The following is a 24,088-nucleotide window of genomic DNA, read 5'->3' on the forward strand; positions in this document are numbered from 1 at the left end:
GTAGCAGCAAAGTGGAAATTTTGTTCACTCAGTGATGAGTTGAGGTGTTATGCATCTGACGCTTGACTCTAGTATTGATACCTATTTATGTCCCATACAGGGTCCCCAGGGGAAACAAGGCATGCAGGGACTGCCAGGCATTGACGGACCTCCCGTAAGTAACACACAAACCTGTGTCTGTGCACATCTTTTTATATTCAGTATCAGAATTTTCTACTGATAATGCACCAGTCACCATCAGCTGATGTACTGCAATCAGTTTAAACATAGCATTTATGTACAGATTTTAATAAATAAGCCTATTTATTAATTTTTAATAGTATCTAGACAAAGATATTAGCTTATGAAACAGAGAGAGTTGTTTGCCCACTGCATCTGTTTCATTTTTAAGTTTAAATTCTAAAACTTCTTTTTTTTCCATTTTAAATCATCCTTTTTATAGGTTTTTATTTTTTAATTTCTCTGTAAAGCACTTTGAATCACCTTGTTGTTGAATTGTGCTATATAAATAAACTTGCCTTGCCTTGCCAATTAAGCAAACTGTGTATGCATACAGCTGTTTGTATGTAGATACACACACACACACACACACACACACACACACACACACACACACACACACACACACACACACACACACACACACACACACACACAATGCAGAAAAGTAGGCAAGGATTAAATTGGCTAACCTACACTTTCTGTGGTTTGCCGGTAAGGGGACATAGGAGGCATTTTCTGAAATGGATCCAAGGATCCAAGGCAAGGCATTTTGAATAAAAGACATTTCACAGTGAAGCTTTTCTCATTTACTAGGATTAATTTTAGATGGAAGTCAAACACATTTTTATACATAATGGTTCTTGTATTACTTTTTGGCAAAACTTGGTGAGATATTATGGTGCTTCACTCTCAGCCCTGATGCAGCTTCCTGTTTTTCACTTTTCAAACAGAAATTCCTATGTTGAGGTGATATAATAATCATGTATTTTACTGATAAGTCAAACGGGTACTTTTGTTCCTGCTTAGGGTCACCCAGGAAGAGAGGGCCCCCCAGGAGAAAAAGGCATCCAAGTGGGTATCTGCATGTCTGAAGCTTGTCTATAGCAGTAATGGATCAAGATATTAAAATGCCAATGTCATATTTTTTTTTCCAAATCTACATCTGTGTATTAACATTAAGGCTTATCATTATGATCATTGTGTCCCAACGATGCCATCTTTATTATAAAAAAGCCCAAGTCCATTAGTGTACGCAGCATGCACTCAGATTCATCTGCTTGTCTTGTTTCCTTTTTGTCTGACAAGAGAAAAAGTCACTGAGTGCATTGTTTATCCATATCTAATAAGAGAATTGCCTCTTTGGTGGCTACTTCTTATTTTAAAAAGAGCACTATAGTAATGTTATTTTTTCATTTAGGGTTTACCAGGGGCTCAGGGACCAGTTGGTTACCCAGGGATTCGGGGAGTAAAGGTGAGACAATGATGGACAAGCTACGTGAGTCTATGACTGACAGGTGACACATGGAGGGAGAGCACCTTAGTTCTCAAGGGGACTGCCAATAGCCAAATGAGAAGCATTTGACAGATAGAACAAAAGTTACATACAGTAGTAAAGTAGTCCATTTTGACTGACTATGCTTTTGAAAGAGTGGAATAAAATATGAAGTTATCTTAGAAAGGCTTTCTGCTTGGGTTTGGGTTTGTTAAATCCTCCAGGGGGAAGCCCTTGTTGGATTTTTTACCATGAAATGAATGTAATGCCAATAACTGCTGGAAACTGGATCAATTTTATGTAAAGAGAAAATCAATAGAGATTTACAGTTGTTTTATTTTAAGTTGATTCATTTCTGATAATACAGGTGAGTTGCATACTATATAAAGCCCAGAGGTTTTTTTTCTTGAATGTTGGTTTCTTAGTTTTCTTAAACTGGATGTTTTTGTTTTTCAAAGGGAGCAGATGGAGTTCGAGGTCTAAAGGGGAGCAAAGGAGAGAAAGTGAGTGACATAGATTGTTTTTCTGCTAGTGCTCAAACAATGGATTGCAACTATAAGGACACTTGACAAATTTTATCGTTATGATGGTGTTTAAAGTCCAGTTATTACCACTTCACAATGAATGACAGGGAGAAGATGGCTTCCCTGGGTTCAAGGGTGACATGGGTGTCAAGGGAGACATGGTGAGAGTGACAACTAATAACAAGCCTCTATGTTGTTTTCTCTTAGTTATTGTCTTTTGACTAAGATATATTTTTCTTACTTGCTTTCTGCTCTCATTCATGACTTCAGGGTGATAATGGAGCTCCTGGTCCTCGTGGAGAAGATGGACCAGAGGGATTAAAGGGTCAAGCTGGACTCATAGGAGATACTGGTGCTTCAGGGATATCTGGAGAGAAGGTGGAGCTATTAAAAAAACCCAAAAAAAACATTTTTCTTCAAGACTGCCAAAGAAGAAAACTTGTTTCTAACTGAGCAGCGAAGTTATGGATTAGTTTTGCTTACTTTTCAGTTATTTAATGACAACGCTTTCCTATAAAATCACAGTTTAAAATTTCACAAAAATACTGAACATATGGATTTTAATGGCCTTACATTTATTACGATGCATTATACCCCAGTCCTGAGGTGAAATTGCCACTGCACCGGTGTGCATGTATTAGCTATTAATCTTTATGTCGTCACTTTATGCAGTAATACAGACATTGCTTGCTGGTTTGGCACAATAATAATGTGGAGTACATTATAAATATCTTGACTGGTTATGGGTTTTTCTATTTAATACTTGCCTTATTTCTTACTTCTCTATTTTTTGTCTTTTCTCTCTCCAGGGTAACCTTGGAGTGCCCGGTTTGCCAGGATACCCAGGAAGACAAGGTCCTAAGGTGATTTAGTGTTGATGGGCTATTATGATCAGTTAATGTATCCCCTGGTCCTTTATCAGAGCTTTAAGAAGAAAGATGTGTGTCACTGGCTCGACTGTTTCCTGTCTGATTAAAAATAAAGGATGATGAATAGCATATTAAAAAAAGGCTATTTTATTTATAGTTCATTAGTGACATCAATTCATTACATGTTGATGAATGGTGTGTTTAAGGCTGTGTTGAGCTCATGGATTAGATTTGCTTTAATTTGATACAGTAGTTAATTATAAGTTAATGAGACATTAGGGGTGATGTCTGATAAATGGAGGGCTGAGGCTGATTAACCTCTACTTGTGTCTCCAGGGATCACTTGGCTTCCCTGGTGTGGCCGGGGTCCCAGGAGAGAAAGGACGAAGGGTGAGAGCTATATGAACATTTTAATACACATTACATTCTGACTTTCACACGATATGCATTTACATTTATTATGTAGGGGATATGTATTGAAGTAACTGACTGATGAATACTTGTTACCCTTTACAATGCAGGGCCCAGCTGGTCAGCAAGGCACCGGTGGGCAAAGAGGTCCTACTGTGAGTACAGCTTTAGGTGCCCTGCCTACACACCATTTTATTTTAATATAGAAACCCAAGTATACTCAGTCTAATTATATATGGTATATCAATGTGATAACTTGTGACTCACACGGTTACATCACCACAATGTTTTCATATTACAACATATTTGTCTTCCACCTCCTGATAATTTATCAATGTGCTAATAAGCCTGCTGTTTGTTTTCCAATAGGGAGCCCGCGGGGGAAGAGGAGGAAAGGGACCAACGGGAAAGCCTGGAGAAAAGGTACATGTAGTGTCATAAACAAAGATTATGTCCATGCACACATTTACACACACCTGGCTAACTCATGGATTAATGCTTTGACAAAGTGCAAACTGGTTGTTGCTTTGCAATCCTTGATGGCAGGCCATCTGGCACGCTACGGTCTAGAAGGGGATACTTCAATTCATACTCTCACCCTCAAAGAGCAATTTGGGAAAGCTAATAATTTGTTGGCAGTCCGAAAACTAAAAATGTTTGAGTGTCTGATTTCTAGCTATACATTCATTTGCCTTTTGCTTCATTTGTTAGGGTGCTGCTGGACAAGATGGTCCTCCAGGGTCCCCTGGAGAACAGGTAATGTTTTTAACTACTTCATAATAAATATGATACATTTAGGACCTAAATAATATTTTGTGTGTGAAATCTTGGCATCATAGCTACGTTTTGATAACCTGCCTTATCTGTTAGGGTCCTCGAGGACCACAGGGAAGACACGGTGAACCAGGACCTAAAGGTCCTAATGTGAGTGGGCTAAAATGTGTTTGTCCTTTGGTTTACTTTACCCAATATTTATATTGACCTTTGATGATTTGTTTATTATAGTCATATCAGAAAATTCTTCTTTTGCAGGGTCCACCTGGAAAGGATGGAATACCAGGCCATCCAGGTCAGAGGGGAGAACCAGTGAGTCACTTTTGATCTACTGTAAACAATTGATAAAAAAAACAATGCCTTTTGATAATCAATCATCATATAAAAGGATCAGCTCCTCTCAGTTGTGACAGAGGGTCACAACTATCACTTTTCTTTTTCTGTAGGGCTTCCAAGGAAAGAATGGGCCCCCAGGCCCCCCGGGTGTGGTTGGACCACAGGTAAGAAAATCAACAATTTTTAATTCAATTTTTAATAAACTGGATGTTTTTCACAAATGACATCTACAATAACTAACTACCATCTGCTATGTGCTGTATGCTATGGTTGCTTTTAGGGCAAATCTGGTGAGACAGGACCAACAGGAGATAGAGGCCATCCAGGTGCACCAGGGCCACCAGGTGAGCATGGTTTACCAGGAACTGCCGGAAAAGAGGGTGCCAAGGTGAGTACTTTTCATCATGATGTTTGGCTCATAATCACCTACCAGTATTGCCTTATCACTGTTATATTAGATAAAGCCCAAAGACTCTCTCAGCACTGCCAGAATATCTCTTGGATCTCATCCTGTCCTCTAATTTTCTAATAAACAACACATGAAACCAGACAGTTTCGAGTGTATGATGGCCTATAAGTGATAAATGTTCTTCCTTGGTGTGACTGTCTGGTTGGTATATGAAGGCCAATTATTTGCTCTTTCTAGGGAGACCCAGGTCCATCAGGTGCCCTTGGGAAGAGTGGCCCTGTTGGGCTTAAAGGCTTCAGAGGGAGCAGAGGGACGCCTGGCCAAACAGTAACAAATATTTTCATATACCTAATATCTATACTGTGCTGACTGCTAACAGCAATTGATGAGTCAGGTTTTTGCACTAAATTAGAGTACTTACATTTACTATAGGTACTCTAATTCATGTGATTGCCTTTAGATCTCAAGTTAAGAATTTTGCAAATTAAAGGTGTAAAAAGATTTGTTGTCCCAGGATTGTGAAGGCTGTTTGTTTCTGTGTCTCCAGGGTCCTGCAGGTTTGAAGGGGGGAGAAGGCCTACCAGGTGTCGCTGGACCTATTGTACGTCTAATTTGTTGAAATTGCTTTCCCATCCTATTCCCTGCTCCATTTTCTGCCGCTATGTTTTATAGAATGCTAGGACATATGAAGCAGGAGGCTGTTTCCATGGTGACCAGTGATCGTGACCGTTGCGTTAAATCAAATAGTGAATCATGTGATATAGTTCTCTCACCTCGCTATCTCTTCTTATTTCCAGGGTTCCACTGGAGAGAGGGGTCCCGCTGGGCCGGCTGGCGCTATTGGCCAGCCAGGACGCCCTGGCGGCGTTGGTCCTGCTGGGCCGATGGGAGAGAAAGGCGAGCCAGTAAGATTTGGAACATTGTTAATTTTGTTTCTTACGCAACAATGTCCACTAACACGTATGGCACAATCACCTCCCACCACTGGGTAATAAGCAACGTGTGCTCTCACTTTGGAATGTGATATTATGAGCCAGAGAGCAGGAGAAAGGTAAAGAAGACAGTGAGAGGATATATATACGTGTGATTATGTCTGCTTTCCTGAAAGTGGGTTTTTTTTCCTGGTGTGACACATTAATCAATGTGTCGTGTTGCTTAATGAGAATAACAGTTATAATATATAATATAGATATATGCTGTTTTGCTATCTGTTTGCTAGGGAGAGAAAGGACCTCCAGGGCCAGCTGGGCGTGATGGAGAACTGGGACCAAGAGGGCTGCCAGGGGCTGCAGGACCTCCTGGGCCTCCAGGGGAGGATGGAGACAAGGTGTAATGAACAGCTAACATTTGCAACCTTTGTTCTTGCTGATTTTTGGACTTAGTTTTTCATGTGTTTGCACTTACCTTGATAGGGAGAAACAGGAGTAACAGGCCAGAAGGGTAGCAAAGGAGACAAAGGGGAAGCTGTGAGTATGCGTTTTTAAGTATAAGCATGACTGTGAATCATCAGGAAGTGGGGGATAAAGGGTTATGAATGATTTGTCATAATTTAGAAAGCCTGAGCCTTTAATCGTGTTCTTCCATCAGTAAATATGTATTGAACTATCAGTCTGCTCCTTTACAGGGACCCCCAGGACCTGTTGGAATTCAAGGACCTGTGGGTCAGCCAGGACTGCTGGTATGTGCCACAATTTAAAAACAATAAAAAAAACCCATAAAGGTTGGCTTGATCTGTGCAATTGTGCAATGCGGACTTGTCTGTGTCTATGTTTGTTTTAGGGTGCAGATGGTGAACCAGGTCCTCGTGGGCAGCAGGGCATGAATGGGGCAAAAGGAGATGAAGGAACTAGAGGCTTTAAGGGAGGATCTGGTCCTTCTGGACTACAGGTAAAAAAAAAAAAAAAGCACTGAATTTCAAGAGTGACTATGTCTCCATAATTATAATAGAGTATTTCCTTTCCCTTCTCATGCCTATCACTATACTTCTTTGTAGGGAATGCCAGGACCACCAGGGGAGAAAGGAGAGAGTGGGCATGTTGGCTCAATGGTGAATACTCCACAGCAATCTCAGCACATACATCATTCATCTCATGTCCATTAGGTCCACTGCTGCTTTCAGGTTGCTTCTGACTCATCACTTCTCTGAGATCTTGCATCATTATCTTTTTGACTACCCATAATCTTTTTCAATATTAAACACTATTTCTCACTTCATCTAAAAACCTTTAAATATGTTTCTTTAATTTTTTCACTTTATCAAGAACAGTTTAATCTCTTTGAAATTCAAACATGTATGTATTTAGTAATGGGAAACAATTATTTACAAGAAAGATATTAGACCATAGGATCTGTAGCCTTTGCAAATAGTGTGTAACTTTACACATTTACATGATATACATTTTTCCTCATCCATGATGAGGAAATTGGGCATTACAGTGGTGCAGTGGTTATCACTGTCGCCTCACAGCAAGAAGGTTTGAATCCCAGTGCAAAGACATGCAATTAGCTGAGTTATATTATTTGGTGATTTTAAATTGGCTGTAGGTGTGAGTGCAAATTTCAGGCTGTCTAGCATGTCCAGCGTGTAACCCTCATCTCGTCCTATGACAGCTGGGATAGGCTTCCGCCCCACGCTAGCCCCGAGTTGGATAAGTGGAGGAAAATGGTCTTATTAGCATTATTTTGTGTGAGATTATAGAAGTTATTGCCCAGCTCATACAAATGAAACAGCTTTTTCTTGGTCCCAGCATTCCTTTTGACTTATTACTTTTGCATTTTCCCGCAGAACAACAAATACCATCCCCTTTCTGTGGGACTAAAAGGAGATGGAAAGACAAAGCTGGCAAGATTAGAATAATTCATTAAAAAATGCACCACTATTTAGTTCATTATGTTTTGTTATAATTTCTGTTTCTGGATAGAAAATAATAGAATAGCTATGAGTATGATAGTTTTCTCCAGGACAATAAACATAAAAAGAATTAAAGAAAGAATAAGTGATGAAATTCAGTAAGTGTATAATAGAATATGCCTTTATTTTAGAGAGATAGCTCCAATGAAAAGATGTAATAGCTAAATGTTATTTTAGGATATACATTTTTTTTTTAATTACTTATTATGGAAAAAAAAGACTTCTAATGAGACAACAAAGAAGGCAAAATTGTTTTATTTTTAAGATTCTGGTGTTTGTATTGCACAGTTTTAAGGTATCTGCAGTCAATAGTTGGTACACAGACGCCCCACCTGAGCTTTAATTAGTACTACCTATTTAGTTCATTAGCACCAGCTGTGCTGAATCTGCTGCTGTGGTTTAAACTTGTGAGTCACCCTTTCCTCTGCCGATAATCATTAACATTTACTACCCTGAAACTGTGGGATGTGTTGTTGAGTGGGGCTGGTTTTTCTGAGGTCAGTGATTAGTGCTGATGTTTTTACAAGAGGTAAGACTGCTATCCAAAGAAAATCCAGTCTTGGCTTTTCCAGTTTATTGTGAGCCAAATGCACACAAATTAAAGAGGAGTCAACTACATCCTGAAATAAGGCTGTTCTGTCAAAGCTTGTGTAGGTTTTCTGTGGATACACTGGTCTCCTTTCACTGTCGAAAGAAATGCACATTAGATTAAGTGGTGATTCTAAATTGGTTTTATTTATGGATGTGAGTGGGAATCACTGTATGTGTCCCTGCAATGGACTGGCAACCTTCCTAGGATGTACAACACCTCCTGGCCAGTGATAGCTGAGCTCCAGCTGCTCTGGGACCTCATGTGGACAAGTGCTTAAGAAAATGCCTCCAGTAGTGTTCCCCTTAAAACATGCTTGAAAACCGTAATAAATGACAAATTCCACCTTGGAGGAATTTATGAAAACCTAGCTATATTTGTGTTTTCCCAATAACAGACATTTTGATACGCAGGCAGTGTGACTTGTCATAACAGCAAAAGCACAAGTGAAACTAATAATGTTAACTACGGTTCCGCTCCAGGTAATGATCCCAGTAAGCCGTGTCAGAGAGCCAGCATGCACAATATCATAGCGAGCAAAAGATTTTAGTAGAGACATATCACAGCAGTGACATAATGACACGCTTAACAAATGAGCAATCCTTAAGACTTCTTATAGTCCCTCATTAGCTCCATAGCAGTCAATGTTATGCTGACAGGTCAGTCATTAAAATCTGGCATGTAAATTTGGGCATTTGGTTATATTTTATAAATAATTATTATTAGTAGAAAGAAAACTATTTAAATGCATTAACCTGTAATATCGCTAGATCATTTTTAATCTGTGATTTAAGGCCAAGATTGAAAAGTAGTAGTACTCAATAGACCTTGGCTTCATGTGTAAGAAAGATTATCCCAGGAAATGAATAGGTCATTCTGTATGTGAAAGAAAGAAATAAGATAAATAAAAACAGAAAAAGAAGCAGTGACATAAAGGAGGCAGTGGAGCAATGGAGTGGAAGGAAGAGGCGGGGCTCTTATTGTGAGCAGGAAGACGGTGTGACAGCTGCTAATCAGATTAGCCTCAGCCTTGGCCGTCTAATGAGCATCCTCCTTTGTGACAGTCATCTCACAACGCTGTCAGCCATGAACACACGCTCAACAAGATTCTCTATAGCCCCTCTTCTCCACAGCCAGATTAGGGAGGGAATGCATTAAAATGGAACCAAAACAAGAGAGAGGGAGAGAAGAGAGATGCTGAGGACTCAGTGGGGAAGTTTCATTCATGTGTGAGTGCCGCGGATCACAGAATTCTTCCCCCTAATGCCGAAGTATTTCTCCACCAGAAGGATATGTGTTTCCTCTAGTCCCACATAGTCTCTCTCTGGGCAGATTGTCTGTCTTTCTGTTTCAGTGTCTTTACAACACAAGACTTCAGAGTGATTCAGAGCGCGTCTCAGCATCTACTCAACTGAAACTGAAGCCGAGCACATTTAGGATTAATTGCTTGGCGCTCTCTTGAGCAACACAGAAGAGTCAAATCACATGCTGTCCCTGGTTTGAAGAATATGGTCTTGCGCATCACAGGATAGATGTTTCTTATTAATAAGAGAGAATATGAGAGAGGATGTTTGGGGAATTTGAGAACGAATCGGAGCCTGTGTCATACTGAGGATAACTGTCTGACCTGTGTGGATGTCTTCACCGTGTCACTACGATAGCAATCATAGATACTTAGTTCCATATCATTAACAATTCAACATGGACTTAAATTCAAAAGCACTAGCTAATGCACTACTTACATTCAGTTACATTCAGCTGCATTTCTGTTGTTATTATTATCATTATAACTTTTAGTTAAACATGTCATTTCTGTCTTCACAGGGGCCTCCAGGACAGCCGGGTCCACGCGGTCCTCAAGGGCCAATTGGGGGAGAGGTAGTTTTTTCATTTTTTAAAATATCTTTTTTAATTACATACCTAGATATAAATACTGCACTATTATACTACATTTGTTACAAAGGTAGTTTCAATACACATAAAGACAGAGACAACTATACATGTACAAAAAGTAAAATAATTTAAAATTAAGTAATATTTTCTACAAGTTCCATCACTTGCCCACAGTCTTGAAAAATCTCAAAGCACTCATTGTGGAGCATGATCTAAATTCATTTTTATTTTAATATCAGAGGTGTTTTCAGTTTTCAGTTTTCAGTTTTATTTGTCATATGCAAGTTAGCACAGGGTCAACATTGCAATGAAATGTGTTTGACGAGCAGCAGTCACTCAGCAGCATGATACAGTAGGAGAAAATATAATAAAATATAATAAAATAAAATAAAATAATAAAAAAAATAGAAAAATAGTAAGGAGCAACATATTAGAGAGACATGGTAAAAGAGAAAAGATGACTAAATATATATGTATCTATAAATATAAATATATGTACACTAGTGTTTAAATAAGAAAATCTTGAAAAGAAATATGACGGGAGGGCAGATGGGATATTGCACAGGAATGAGCAGCAGAAAATTACAGTATTGCACTTTTAAATATAAATATCAATAACAATAAAGTGAAGTGACCAGTGCAGATTAAACAGAGTACTTGTGAAGCTGCGGGGTAGCTTCTGAGTGCTGTGTTGTGTGTGTTTAAGTGTTGTGGTTGCGGTGTCGTATGGCTTGGTGGTAAAAACAGTTTTTAAGTCTTGTAGTCCGAGCAGACAGACTCCTGTAACGTCTGCCAGATGGTAACAAGGAGAACAGCTGATGTGCTGGGTGGCTGTGGTCTTTGATGATGCTGTGTGCTTTACGGAGGCATCGCTGGAGATAAATGTCCCGAATGGCAGGAAGCCTCGTGCCAGTGATGTGCTCTGCTGCCTTCACCACCCTCTGTAGTGATTTACGGCTGCTGGCAGAGCAGCTTCCGTACCAAACTGTGATGCAGCTCATCAGCAAGCAGCACACCTGTAGAAATTTGAGGTGATGTTGGCGTTCATGCCAAACTTCCTCAGCCTCCTCAGGAAGTAAAGGAGGATAGCAGTGTCTGTGTGAAGGGTGCAGGAGAAGTCCTCAGTGATGTTGATTCCAAGGAACTTGAAGCTGCTGACCCTTTCGACCTTGACACCGTTGATGTGGATGGGCTGGTGTTCTCTGACTGGTCGTTTCCGGTAGTCCACTATCATCTCTCTAGTTTTGCTGATGTTGAGAGTCAGGTTATTTTCCAGGCACCACTCGTACAGTGCCATCACCTCCTCTCTATAGGCCGTCTCATCATTGCCTGTGATGAGGCCTATGATGGTTGTGTCATCCGCAAACTTGATGATGATGTTGGACTCTTGTTTAGCAACACAGTCGTGTGTGAACAGGGAATATAGGAGGGGGCTAAGCACACAACCCTGTGGCGTACCTGTGTTCAGGATGAGTGGTGAGGAGGTGTGCTTACCAACTCTCACCACCTGGGGCCTGTTTGTGAGGAAGTTTAGAATCCATCTGCAGATCGGTGTTCCCAGCCCAAGGTCGACGAGCTTCATGGCAAGTTTCGAGGGGATGATGGTGTTAAATGCCGAGCTGTAGTCGATGAAGAGCATCCTTGCATATGTATTCCCTTTTTCCAGGTGAGTGAGGGTGGTGTGCGTTGCCAGGGCGATGGCATCCTCTGTGGCTCTGTTTGTCCGATAGGCAAACTGAAGAGGGTCCAGTGTGTCAGGGAGGGAGGAGCAGATGTGACCTTCGACCAGCCGCTCCAGGCACTTCATGATTTTCTCCTGAAAGTTGAAATCTTTTTTGGTTACAAAATCCTCTGATAGATTTTTGTTCAGGACTTAGTCTTAATGTTTATAAAGCTGTTCATATGCATGCAAAACATGGACTGGAACATGCACAAAGTGAAGAAACAAGTGTTAAATTAGTTAAAACAATAAATGCACCAGCACAGTTTGCTTGATTTAGTAATGCTAATCAGCATAATCAGTATTACCAGATATTCTAATTTGCCTCTCGTGATGAATAGATGTGCATTACTTTTCATAATTACTCTGTCATATTGTACCATGATCCTTTAACTTTTCAGATCATTTTCAGAGCTTTGAAAATATTTATTCTTTGTTCTTGATCTGGCCTTTAGGAAAATTAGTCATTAAGATTTCATTAACATTTTTGTCATTTAATACATTTTAAAAGTAGTCTGTAAATACTGAAGTAACACACACCTTGTGCAAGCATTAAAATAACAGAAACACAGTACTATCAAAAATACCAATGTAATAGCTCGTGCGGTGAAATACAAAGCACAATGCTTTGTATTTTCCAGCCCTTCATCTATACAGTCTCTTTTCAGCACTTCCTTCCACGCTGCCTTTGAAACTTGAATTATTAAATAGAATTAGGATATAATCCCTGGGAGAGAGTTATATTTACAGCTCTATGAATCATTAAGAAGTATTAGACTATTATCCTTGAGAGGCAGTTATATTTACCTCTAGTAATGGTCGTCCCTCTACAGCCTCTCATGCCAGTCAATTATTTAGCAGTAAGTTGCAGAAAAGCATGTGAGCCACACTTTTGCTTCATCACAGGAAGCTTGGAAATACAGCGGTGCAGAGGTGGTTGGATCCATAAATGGACCGGTACATGGAATAGTGGGAAAGAGTGAAATGGGGGTGAGACAGCATGTGAGGAAAGCAGTTGACAGCAGGAGTTCAGTAGTAGTGCGTGGCTGTATTCAACTCCCAGGCTTGTGCACTCTACCAAAAACATGTTTTTTTCTGGGTTTGTCTCTAGACACAGGGCAAAGTACACTGACATATGTGTGTGCATAATAACATACGTGCACAAACAAACAAACCAAGTGACAGAAAGAGAAGAAATACAATATCCACCCTCTGTGATTTAGACAATATCCACACAGCAAATCTGACAGTATTTTCTTGTGTTGTTCCAGTTTCTGCCTTCTGTGGGAAAACTGCTGACAAACAAACACAAAATACTGCAGAATGCTGCAAAAATCAGATGAATATTTGAAACTCACTCTTGTTTTATGATGCTGCAGTTCAAGCTGTTCTCTCTCCTCCTGCCACAGGGCCCACCTGGAATGCCTGGTGGAGTCGGACAGCCTGGACTTGTTGGAGAGAAGGTCAGCGTTTCCCATTAGTAAAGACACGTGTGTGCATATGCACATACAGTAGAATAGTAGAGGTTTGTGTGTGTGTAAACTTGAACTTGTGTGTATAGAGTGTTATCAATTTTTCCCTCACCATCAGGGTGATGATGGAGAAGCTGGAGACCCTGGACCAGCTGGAGAGCCTGGCATTGCTGTGAGTCACATTACCTTTATGCCATCTTCTGGTCTTTTTAAGTTCATTTTATCTTTCTTTAGGCTCCTTAACCTTTCAAGGATTGTCATTACATTTGCTCGTGTCTCAGGGTCCCAAAGGCGATGTCGGAGAAAAGGGGGATTCTGGTCCTCCCGGTGCAGCTGGCCCCCCTGGACCCAGAGGAACACCAGGAGAAGACGGACCCAAAGGCAACCTTGTTAGTCTCTGCAGATCAGTGACATTTTATTGCTTTCTTGCTATTAGGCCGGCTAGTCCTTTAGTGCCACATATGATGCTTTTTTAACTCACTGCTTTTGCCTGTAGGGTCCTATTGGATTCCCTGGAGATGCAGGGCCCCCTGGTGAGCCTGGTGTTAAGGTCAGAGCAAATGTTTCTATTTACTGTCATATTCTGTTTGTTTTTTGTTGTTGTTGTTGTTGATTTTTTTTAGTCTCTATTCTTACATTACATTGATTTGTTCAGGGAGTCGATGGTGCATCAGGACCTAAAGGAGATAGTGGAGATCCCGGCAAAGCAGTAAGCAGCAATGTTTCTTTTAACATTAATTTTTTATAAGATTAATTGAAATCTTGTTCATTTGTTGACACAGTGACATTAAGTAAAGGTTGCCAGTTTCTTTCCAACTGATGGGAATTTCTTTTTCTTTTTTTTTCCTTTTATTTCTGCAGGGACCGCCAGGGGCTTCAGGAGAGCCTGGTCCTCCAGGACCACCTGGAAGGAGGGTAATCGTAGTTTACAGTATATTTATTGTATATATATTTTTTTGCATGTATAGGTATATGAAGTGTTTATTTGCAGATAATACTCATGCTCATGCCATTCTCTGCTGTTTTTTTCAGGGCCATGTCGGTGCTGCAGGAAAAGAAGGAAAGCAAGGCATGAAGGGAGCTAAGGTAAGCTCAAAAAACAGTGATCTCTCTGAAGAATCCTTTTTTGATCTATTTTGCTATTGATGCCTTGCTCTTGCATCTGTCTCCTTGCTCTGTAGGGAACAAGTGGACCCCCGGGATCAGTGGGGAAGACAGGCCCAGTGGGACCCCAAGGACAGCCAGGAAGGTCTGGTCCAGAAGGGTTTCGAGGCATTCCAGGTCCAGCGGTATGTATATGGATGCAAAATTGTATTTTTATTCAAAGGTGGCATAATATTGGGAAACTAAAATTGACTTTGAATACCATACACATTGATATTTTGTGTGTGTTTTTTGTGCAGGGTGAACCAGGATTAAATGGACCGCTAGGGCAGACTGGACCACCTGGACCAATAGTAGGATTCTTATATGTGGCTAATATTTGAATCGGTTTTCATAAAATAATGAAAACAGAATAAATTATATTTTGTACACCCTACATTACTGATGTAAATAATACATTTGACTGTGTAAACAGGGGCCACCAGGACTCCCAGGATTAAGAGGAGATCCTGGTAGCAAGGGCGATAAAGTGAGTGTTTAGCTTTCGACAGAGAGGCCGTTTTGCACCAGTCTAAATATAATGACACAGTGATGATGAACCATGTCTCTATTTGCAGGGCCATGGTGGGCTGATTGGTCTAATTGGCCCCCCGGGAGAACCAGGTGAGAAAGGAGACAGAGGCCTGCCAGGAAACCAGGGTGCACAAGGATCCAAAGGAGATGAGGTATATATGGTTGCAGCATGGAACACCAATACATGCAGAACGTCAGTCTACAAACAAGATATGATAAATCTTTGCTTATATCCAGGGTATGAATGGTCCTCCTGGACCCACTGGCCCACCAGGACCACCTGGACTCGCAGTAAGTGTTACACAGCAGCCCTTAAGACAGTGTCCTCTTTTTCATCTACTGCATGCATGTATAAATAATCGTTTTGAGTGGCCATACATGGTGGATCCTTAGATTTTGCTAAGGCCAATACATTAGTATTTGCATGTGCATTTGTATGCAGCTATGTCAGTAAATGTTGTCTTGTTTATACTTTTTCTTAAAATAATTTCCAACAAATTAATGTAAAACACACTTCAACAAGCTTGAAATGCACAAATAATAAATAATAACTTATTATGACCCAACATAGCAGCTGGCTTGCAGATTATTGTTGCTATTGAGACGGTGCCTGATTAGTATTTTGCAGTGCTTTCTTGAGTAATTAGATCATTTTCTAATCTTTAATAGCTGCTAAAAGTTTATGTATGTTTATAGTACTAACATACTCATCATCTCCTCTCTTAGGGTGCAGCTGGCCAGAAAGGATCAAAGGGAGAAACGGTGAGCTAAGTAATTTCTCTTATTTATATATTGCTCTTCCTGTGTTCACACCTCTGCTTCGTAAGCAGCTGCTGGGAACATATGCTGGGGAAGAGAGAGAAAGTACTTTTGTTGGCTTAAATGTACCATGCTTCATAATCATAATACTCTGCTGTGTTTACGGCATGTCTTTGGAACTAAAAGCCTGCTGTACAGCCATGCTTGCCTTGTGTCTGATTTTTCCATTGGGCCTATTTAATAGGATTTGGCTCTGGTTTGTGTGATGTTATGAAAACTAGTATAGTGTGTCTTGAGAGTGAAGGCTTTGACCACAGCGTGCTGATGCACACAGCTGGATAATCCTTTAAAGCGGCATCCATATCTGGCCGGATAAAGTCAGAATTTAGCCTAGAGGCACTAGAGAGGCTACAGGTGAGACGTGATTGACATAAAGTTTTGTCCCCTTCTATTTCCCAGGGTGTCGTTGGTCCCAGAGGAGATCCGGGTCCTGCTGGCCCCCCAGGACTTCCAGTGAGTACCTGCAATAATCCACTTTGTGACCTCAGTTCTGGTTTTATCCTCTTTCTTTTTATTTGACCCCTTTTTGACATCTCTGTGCTTCCCTTAGGGACTGCCTGCAACAATCATTGAGCCCCTTCCTATCATGGAAGGCAGGCGGAAGAGACGAAGGCACTCGGAACGGACAAGAAGAGCAGCCCCACCTAGGGATGACAATATAGAGTTGGACATGGAGGAGCCCCTCCAAGGAGACCAGCCTCTGGAGGAAGTTGAAGGAATGGAAGAAGTGTTTGCCACCCTGTCTTCTATGAAAAACGAAGTGGAGCTCATGAGACGGCCTCTTGGATCCTTTGAGAGCCCTGCTCGGACATGCAAAGAGCTCATGATGGTTCAACCGAAATACAAAGATGGTTAGCAAGAAATATGCTTAGTAATTAATGCTTCTTTCATCACTTGCTGCCAACAAATATTTAATCAGAAATCTACTTCAAAGAAAAGTGATGTGCATCTTCTTTAACCCTCACCCTTTTAAGTCAAGAGGCTGCTCACCATTTTGTTACCTTAGTTGTTTTCATTATATCAGCATTTGGTGTAATTGATTGACGCCATTATTCTGTGGGTTTTGCAGGTGACTACTGGATAGATCCTAACCAGGGGTGTAACAGAGACTCCATCAAGGTGTTCTGTAATTTCACTGCTGATGGACAGACCTGTCTCTTCCCTGACAAAAAGTCGGAGATGGTGAGTCTCCAGTCTCTTGATAGAAGTCTTTGAAATGCACAAATCAGACAACAAATTGCTCACTATATCCCTTGATCCTTATAATTTTGCACTACAAACAGTACTTGTGTTCCTCTTTGTATCTAGGTGAAATTAGCAGCATGGAACAAAGAGAAACCAGGAAGCTGGTACAGCCAATTCAGGAAAGGCAAGCAGGTACAACAAAAATAAACATATAATTAAACCTAACCAACCCCACCTCCTAGCATTCATCTCAAGTAGTTCCAGACGCCTGGCAGTTCTTTTCAGGTAAACTACTTATCAGAGCTGCTGTTGGGTAATTTACCTGAGTCATACTAATATTTAAGGTTATGTTCATGTGATTCTGTAGATGTACGTTTGTGTGTCCATCCAAGTGCACCTGGTTGCAAACATATTTTTGTGCTTCTCTGTAAATCTCTTTACTGTGTAATTTTATAATAATTTAGTAGATCACATGCAATGACATAGCTAATATGATATTGCCAGCCTTTGATTTCAGCAGTCAGAGTGACTCACACAGTCACTGGCAGCTGTGTCTCATTGACTAGTATTCGTGGTCTCTCATGTGCACCTATTTAGAGGTCTCATAACCCTCTCAGATAATCACAGAGCTGCCAGTTGTAATTCACTGACTCATTCACACCAGGTCATTGGAATAGATTCTTTTTTTCCTTCCCTTAATTCCATTGCTTTCTAATTTTCCTTCACTGTCATTTTCACCCTCGCACATGTAAATGCCTTCATTATAATTTGAAATTATTTAATAACAAGTTATTTTTTCCTAATCTCAGTGAGGTGTAGCCTTATTGTTGGGGTGAAAGTGGAGGGTTCCGTGTACTCTGTGAGATTTGAGTGATGTTTTGAACATTTTTTTTGCTTAGTTTGGACACTAAAACCTGTGTATCTGTGGCATTCAGTTCTCCTACAATGACAGAGATGGGAACCCTGTTCATGTAGTTCAGCTGACCTTCCTGAAACTACTAAGTGCCACGGCCAAGCAGTCCTTCACTTATAACTGCCAGAACTCAGCAGGCTGGTTTGACAGCACTTCCCTCTCCTACCAGCATGCCCTCCTCTTCCGGGGGAGCAACGATGAGGAGCTGACGCAAGCCAAAAGCCCTTTCATCAATGCAGTGCATGATGGATGCCAGGTCAGTGCAGTAACAGTGCCAGGGAAAGGGACTAGCTGCACAAATGGGAATTAACCTTAATGAAGCTAATGTGTTTGTCAATTGTGTTGCTGTTGTCGGCTAGTGTTTGATTCAGTACATGGGTGACTACCAAATCAGTGACTTGAATTAGGATTAAGAGGAAAGTGGAGAGAGGTAGTAGTCGATTTAAGCCGAGCAAATTCCATTAATTGCTTTCATTCTTCTCTTTCAGCTTCGCAAAGGTCAGGAAAATACTGTCTTAGAGATTGACTCACCCTCAGCAGAATTACTTCCTATTATAGATGTTGCTCCGGCAGACTTTGGCGGCAGCAACCAGAAGTTTGGATTCCAAGTTGGAAAAGTATGCTTCAATGGTTAACGCCTTGGCACCGACAAACCCATACAAAGGCCTGCGCAGCAAGTTTTCAGCAAGAGAAACTAGGCTTTAACTGCTGCCCCAAACAATATTTATTATGTTATGATCCTGTATGTGGTGGGTTTTATTTAAGACTCTTCAACAGCCAATGACATGGTTTCTATGGCTTTCCAGCAGCAGGAATAATAGTAAGAAAGAAGATATGCAACAATGAGAACAAAGCACGTTTACCAAAGGGAATTATTTCAGTTAAATATATTTAATTTGTTCTCGTTTCTTTGTTTTTTTTTCCTCATTGTTTCACTATGCTGTAAATGATCCTCTAGAATTTCAAGGACTATGCCACTTGACCATGACCACTTTCATAAACAAGATGGATCTCTCCAATCACACAAAGGAATAGTCTGTATTTTACTGGTAACGGTCACTTGAGTGGTGCTTCGTATCTCATGTTTAACAAAGACTGAGACTGAAAAAAGTCAGAGATGTTGCCATTCTTGCATGCTTGGATTTTACTCTAATGCCAATTGCATAGCAGTTGTGAACTAGCCTTGCATATTAATTACACAGAAGCACTATAATTAATTTCTTGTGTGCAGGAATGATAAATGATCCTTTTTACCCTTCAACTGCAGTTTGCTCAGTGAATTACCTTGATTTGTATTCATTTGGTGTAGCTAGTTATTGAACCCGACACTTACTTGAACAAATAAGGTTGTTTCCTTGATTGGACTGCTTTTTGAGCCCATGTTTCTACAGACCAGAGTAGTGTGTAAGTCATTGTAATATTGTCCCTACTGTGGTATACTGTATACTTGCTGTGGCATACCTCAATGCCTGGATTGAGGTTATTTTAAGGCACGAATTGAGAATATGCTCTTTACATGCTCTCTAGTCTGAACTGCAGTCCTTCAAACCACAAGACATTTCAAGCTTCTCTTAAAGGCATTTTAGAATTGCTGACACAACCCGTTTTCATTTTTCTGCCCTGCTCAGAGGTTTTTGTTTCTCTGTATTGTTCATATCTTGCTATCTGAACAAAGTGCATTGCTGTTCACTTGGAACAATTTGCTCTTCAGTGGTGCTAAAGACGATTTTGTTATTTTTGTGTCACTATGTTGTTTGTTTGTATCTTTGGGCAAGATTATAGGACTAGAGAGTGAGAGGGTTACTGCCCTTTCAGCAGCATGAACCATCCTCAGAGGATGGGGACTAGTCTCCTGTTTTTTGCACATCTTCTGGCCAATTTCACAGGGCCTGTAAGAGGAGGTCAATTCAGAACACTTAGGTCAATTGCTTTAAATGGAAAAACCAGCTTTAAACCAACTTTATATTTTGCTATTACAGTTAGATAGCAGCTTAATAGCCCCTAAAGTAGAAATTATAACATCAAAACTGGAGTTAATAATGTTGCAGAAGTAGATCCGTCATACATTTTCCGTGGAGATTTTTTTTTTTCAAAATCCTTTTTATTGTGGAGCTATGCATCAGAGATTGTCACGTCTCAGTAAAATTACCATGGGTGCACTTGTAGTGTCACAAGTGTAATTCCATTATTCACTGTCTGTGGAGCAGCTCTGGGATTTCGCTTTAGATAATGTTATTACTACAGTCTGTCTCTGTACGTTGGCTTAAACAGTCTTCTATGAATTAACAAATGGAGCTGTGAAATATTACAGAAATTAGATTTCTGTGCAAGTTTTATTAGTTTTTCCTTTAGCAAGTTAGATTTTTTTAATCCTCCAAATACCTCCTGTAACATAATTAGTTGACTAATTGTATCTAGCATGTTTAACTTTGCAATTCGCTCTGTTTTTTTTTCCTAGCATTTATACAGTGCCATCATTAACGCCTCTCCTCCTGTCCCATCATGCACTGCCCCTCCTTTGTATAGTGTTTGTTGTACTAATTTTATATACTGTACAGGACTTTATGAGCAATAACCTGTTGTGTGAGTGAAAAACGAATGCATTTGTCAAACGTTGGTGTCCAAATAAAAACAAACAAAAAATAATTCAGATTTTTTTTATTTGTTTGTTTATTTTGTTTTGTTTTGTTTTCCTCTCCCAACCTGACAAGCAGGTTAGAACAACAGCCATGATTACATGTCCCTGTCTGCAATGTCTGGTCAAAGTTTAATAGATAAGACATGCTCTTCAATACAAACTAGTTCTGCAACATTCGCCTAACAAGCATTCAGTCAGAATCCTCACAGAGAAGATGCAATCTACTCTGATGTGTTCTCAAGTTCATTTATTTCAATTAGCGCTCTTTTGGTTCTTAAGAGGGAAGGTGGAGATCAGTCAGAAAGGGAATGATGAAACAGTGGATAGCAGGAATAAGAGACGGGGTCAGTAAAGAAATAGACGATAAGCTGTGGAAATGTAATCATTTCTGTTAGGAAAGCGAGAGCTGTGAAAATGACTATTTATGTGAAATAGACTCAAATGATTAGTAAATTGTCACAGAATCATTCCAATACACAGCACTCACATATACACACACTCTAAAGCCCATTCTGTTGCTCACATTAGAGTACAAGTTTCTCATCCCCTTTGGGACCATTGTTCAAGGTTAGCATCAATGGCAGAATAAAGGTTACTATGTTTTTCTCCTTTCTGCTCTCTTCCACTCAATTGAATTTTAACCACACTAAGCTCTTGACCACGAAAGGTCATCTGTTGCCACTACCTCAGAATAATGATCAAGCAGAAGAGCAATGTGACTGTCAATATGGTATTTCCACAGTACTATGCCCTTTTATTTTGTCCACATTCCATCTTAGAGCCCACCACTTCTGTGACATTGTTTCCAAAATTTTGTTTCTGCTGTGTGCTAAGCCTTTATTAGTGCTGTGCACAAATACTGTCTCTGCTGATAGATGATAATGTTTCTGACATGCTGATATAGCCAAATAAATCCTCATAATTGCGATGTCAAATATGACAATCATTTGGAAACCACTGTGGTGTGTTTTTTACCATCGCACACAGATGCACAGAGCATTGAGAGGAGCTCTTCATCCGACTGATCTGGGAGCTCAGCTCTGTGAAAGCCTGTGAGAATACCATGGAATTGCTCTTTCGTGTCAGGAAAATGGCATTTTAAGCATACAGATATGAACATACCCAATACAAAGAGTTGTGTTTAAAAATGTGGACGGGAAAACAACGTACCATGAAATACGGATTTACTATTTCTTTTCAGATGTGTTTCATATTACCAATATCAAATTAAAAAAAAAAAAATACAATGCAAGATATAATGTTGAAAAGAAAGGTAAAACTGTATGTAAGCAATTGTTTTCTATAATTATAATTCTGCATAAGATTAGCATACAAAAAAAACTAAAACAACAAATTTATCTTTTATCTTTGAAGTTTTTATTTCATATTGCTGACAATTACATCATGTAAATTTTATACCGCTAAAGGCGCAATTTCCACAAGATGGTACAGTGGTGTTTTGTTTTTTTAATTAAGTCTGCACTCTAATCAAAAACCCTTATCTGTGTGATGCACAAAATATCACTTTGTAAGCTTTGGTCTTGGCTAGCTTTGCATTGCATCTACTCCATGAACAATCCGATAAGACCTATGAATGGTTGGAGCTGGTACAAATGAGTTGACCCAGGTTTACATTTGTAACGCAGCTGCAAAATTCTTACATACCACATACTGGGGGAAAAAACCCATGATGGCATCTCCTGAACTATCCTTTTTGTCTTTGTTCTCTCTTATCTCGCTCCCTGTGGCTGCTACTCTCTTGCGCAGTGTCTCATTATTCTGGAGCTGAAAATGTTAGATATTTTTCTATTGTTTGTTGTCGGACTGTCTGGTCGTCCCGCTTTCTCCCTCTAGTTTTCCCTTCCCTCAGCTCCTCTCCTGTGACATTGAGTCTAACTAAGCTGAACGTGTCACAAAGTCACAGTGAGAAATGAACAAATTAAACAGATGTTACGATTAATTAGAGAGAGTCAGTGGAAACATCTACATTTCCGGGAGAACGGGGACATCTCCTTGGTCTCAATGCGTCCAGCCAAATGCGGATGTTGTGTCACAGTAGATAACAGCAGACATTATTTTCCAACCCACTGATGTGTGTGCACGTGTGCATGCTGCTCTCAGTTTAGCATCTTGTACAGTACATTTGGTGGGGAATAACTTGGATGATTTCAAGCATGAGCATGGTCCTTCATGCATAGGCTTGGATGTGTGTGTCTGTGTGGGCATGTAAAAATCATGAGCATTTGCCGCTGAGCAGGGGTTCTCTTATTAGCGTGCATGCAGGCACCTCGCCTGCCAGGTCCCATCCACAGCTCCTTTATCTCATGAAGGGTTGGGGGAATCATTTCCACCGATGCCTTTTCCGTCAAGCACTTATCAACAAAGCTAACATTAGTAAAGCAGTTTGAAAAAATGACTTGAAGGCGAGGGAGGGAAACAGAAATCCCTGGGCGAGTGGACAAACAGCTCAGTGATGATTCGGAAGCCCAAGGCCCTGTGTGTCTGAGAGTGTCAGATGATTATCTGGCAGACAGAGAGCCCAGATTTAAACACACAGCTTGAGAACACCCCCGCCACCTCCAGCACACACATCCTATTCGTAATTTTCCGTGTGCTGCAACTCTCAGCACCACCACGGCTAAATCCGCGAGCACTGCTACCGCCATGCCAGCCTCACTTAAGTTAACTTAGTCCTAAGTAAAAGGAAGACAACGTTTTTTGCTGGTCTTTCCTGACAGCCAAAGTAATCACTGTGTCTTACTTACCAGATTGGGTGAAAGACAGAATGAAAACTAAGGCAATGCAGAAAATCAGAAAGATGGGAGAAAAAGAGAGTGGTAGTCATTCACTAGACAGGCAAGAGTTGGATGAATTACTCAGAGCAATTTAAACATGAACAGATGTTCATAAATTCAAGGCAGACGGTGTTAATGAACAAACTTAGCCCTGATCAGAAAGACATGAGGAATAATCAGAGGGGGCTTGTATTCAGCTATGTTTCACGTGCATGTGTGCTTCTGACTTGTTAGTGAGCAAGAGTAAGTGAGAGAGTGGTAGCTGCATGACCCTATTGCTCAATACAAAATGATTTTTTGCCATAACTCAGACAAGGCTGTGAGCAAAAGAGCGAAAAGGAAAGACAGAGAACGAACGATTCAGCTCTGAGAACACATTGGCTCAGACTTCAGTTGAAAAGCGAGGGAAACAAATTGTTTCCATTCACCTCAGTGAGTCCTGTCTCCTGTCTGTGGACCTGAATGCAAAGAAATCCTCCACCTCTTACTCAGTCACACCCCTTCCATCTTTCCCCCTCCTTTCCCTCTGTCTTGCTCACTTCACTCACTGAGTGATCAATGCATCAGTAGTGGCACTAACAAGGTTGTTATTCTATCAGACAGAATCAGAAGTGGCAGCATTTCATGGGCACCTGGACACTTTTCATAAATCTTGCAA

General features: G+C 40.4%; 1 protein-coding gene across 1 annotated transcript in view; it reads left to right on the forward strand.

Annotated features, from left to right (window-relative positions):
* The window catches only part of col5a3a (collagen, type V, alpha 3a), a 47,557-nt gene extending 26,914 nt beyond the window's left edge, over positions 1 to 20,643 (forward strand). The window contains exons 25-67 of the mRNA XM_035910902.2: positions 101 to 154; positions 1,030 to 1,074; positions 1,421 to 1,474; positions 1,954 to 1,998; positions 2,127 to 2,180; positions 2,290 to 2,397; positions 2,829 to 2,882; positions 3,225 to 3,278; positions 3,410 to 3,454; positions 3,669 to 3,722; positions 4,011 to 4,055; positions 4,170 to 4,223; positions 4,332 to 4,385; positions 4,520 to 4,573; positions 4,690 to 4,797; positions 5,056 to 5,145; positions 5,366 to 5,419; positions 5,616 to 5,723; positions 6,038 to 6,145; positions 6,231 to 6,284; positions 6,443 to 6,496; positions 6,598 to 6,705; positions 6,812 to 6,865; positions 10,143 to 10,196; positions 13,341 to 13,394; positions 13,522 to 13,575; positions 13,685 to 13,792; positions 13,900 to 13,953; positions 14,059 to 14,112; positions 14,265 to 14,318; positions 14,436 to 14,489; positions 14,585 to 14,692; positions 14,807 to 14,860; positions 14,983 to 15,036; positions 15,125 to 15,232; positions 15,318 to 15,371; positions 15,807 to 15,842; positions 16,299 to 16,352; positions 16,450 to 16,750; positions 16,969 to 17,081; positions 17,208 to 17,276; positions 18,020 to 18,253; positions 18,486 to 20,643. Coding sequence (XP_035766795.2) covers positions 101 to 154; positions 1,030 to 1,074; positions 1,421 to 1,474; positions 1,954 to 1,998; positions 2,127 to 2,180; positions 2,290 to 2,397; positions 2,829 to 2,882; positions 3,225 to 3,278; positions 3,410 to 3,454; positions 3,669 to 3,722; positions 4,011 to 4,055; positions 4,170 to 4,223; positions 4,332 to 4,385; positions 4,520 to 4,573; positions 4,690 to 4,797; positions 5,056 to 5,145; positions 5,366 to 5,419; positions 5,616 to 5,723; positions 6,038 to 6,145; positions 6,231 to 6,284; positions 6,443 to 6,496; positions 6,598 to 6,705; positions 6,812 to 6,865; positions 10,143 to 10,196; positions 13,341 to 13,394; positions 13,522 to 13,575; positions 13,685 to 13,792; positions 13,900 to 13,953; positions 14,059 to 14,112; positions 14,265 to 14,318; positions 14,436 to 14,489; positions 14,585 to 14,692; positions 14,807 to 14,860; positions 14,983 to 15,036; positions 15,125 to 15,232; positions 15,318 to 15,371; positions 15,807 to 15,842; positions 16,299 to 16,352; positions 16,450 to 16,750; positions 16,969 to 17,081; positions 17,208 to 17,276; positions 18,020 to 18,253; positions 18,486 to 18,632 — 3,330 coding nt within the window. The 3' untranslated portion in view covers positions 18,633 to 20,643. The remainder of the gene's footprint in view (positions 1 to 100; positions 155 to 1,029; positions 1,075 to 1,420; positions 1,475 to 1,953; positions 1,999 to 2,126; positions 2,181 to 2,289; positions 2,398 to 2,828; positions 2,883 to 3,224; positions 3,279 to 3,409; positions 3,455 to 3,668; positions 3,723 to 4,010; positions 4,056 to 4,169; positions 4,224 to 4,331; positions 4,386 to 4,519; positions 4,574 to 4,689; positions 4,798 to 5,055; positions 5,146 to 5,365; positions 5,420 to 5,615; positions 5,724 to 6,037; positions 6,146 to 6,230; positions 6,285 to 6,442; positions 6,497 to 6,597; positions 6,706 to 6,811; positions 6,866 to 10,142; positions 10,197 to 13,340; positions 13,395 to 13,521; positions 13,576 to 13,684; positions 13,793 to 13,899; positions 13,954 to 14,058; positions 14,113 to 14,264; positions 14,319 to 14,435; positions 14,490 to 14,584; positions 14,693 to 14,806; positions 14,861 to 14,982; positions 15,037 to 15,124; positions 15,233 to 15,317; positions 15,372 to 15,806; positions 15,843 to 16,298; positions 16,353 to 16,449; positions 16,751 to 16,968; positions 17,082 to 17,207; positions 17,277 to 18,019; positions 18,254 to 18,485) is intronic.
* Positions 20,644 to 24,088: the final 3,445 nt, after the last annotated feature.

This window comes from Neolamprologus brichardi, chromosome 4 (assembly GCF_056152115.1).
Source record: "Neolamprologus brichardi isolate AB-2024 chromosome 4, ASM5615211v1, whole genome shotgun sequence".
In the NCBI taxonomy this organism is placed as follows: Eukaryota; Metazoa; Chordata; class Actinopteri; order Cichliformes; family Cichlidae; genus Neolamprologus; species Neolamprologus brichardi.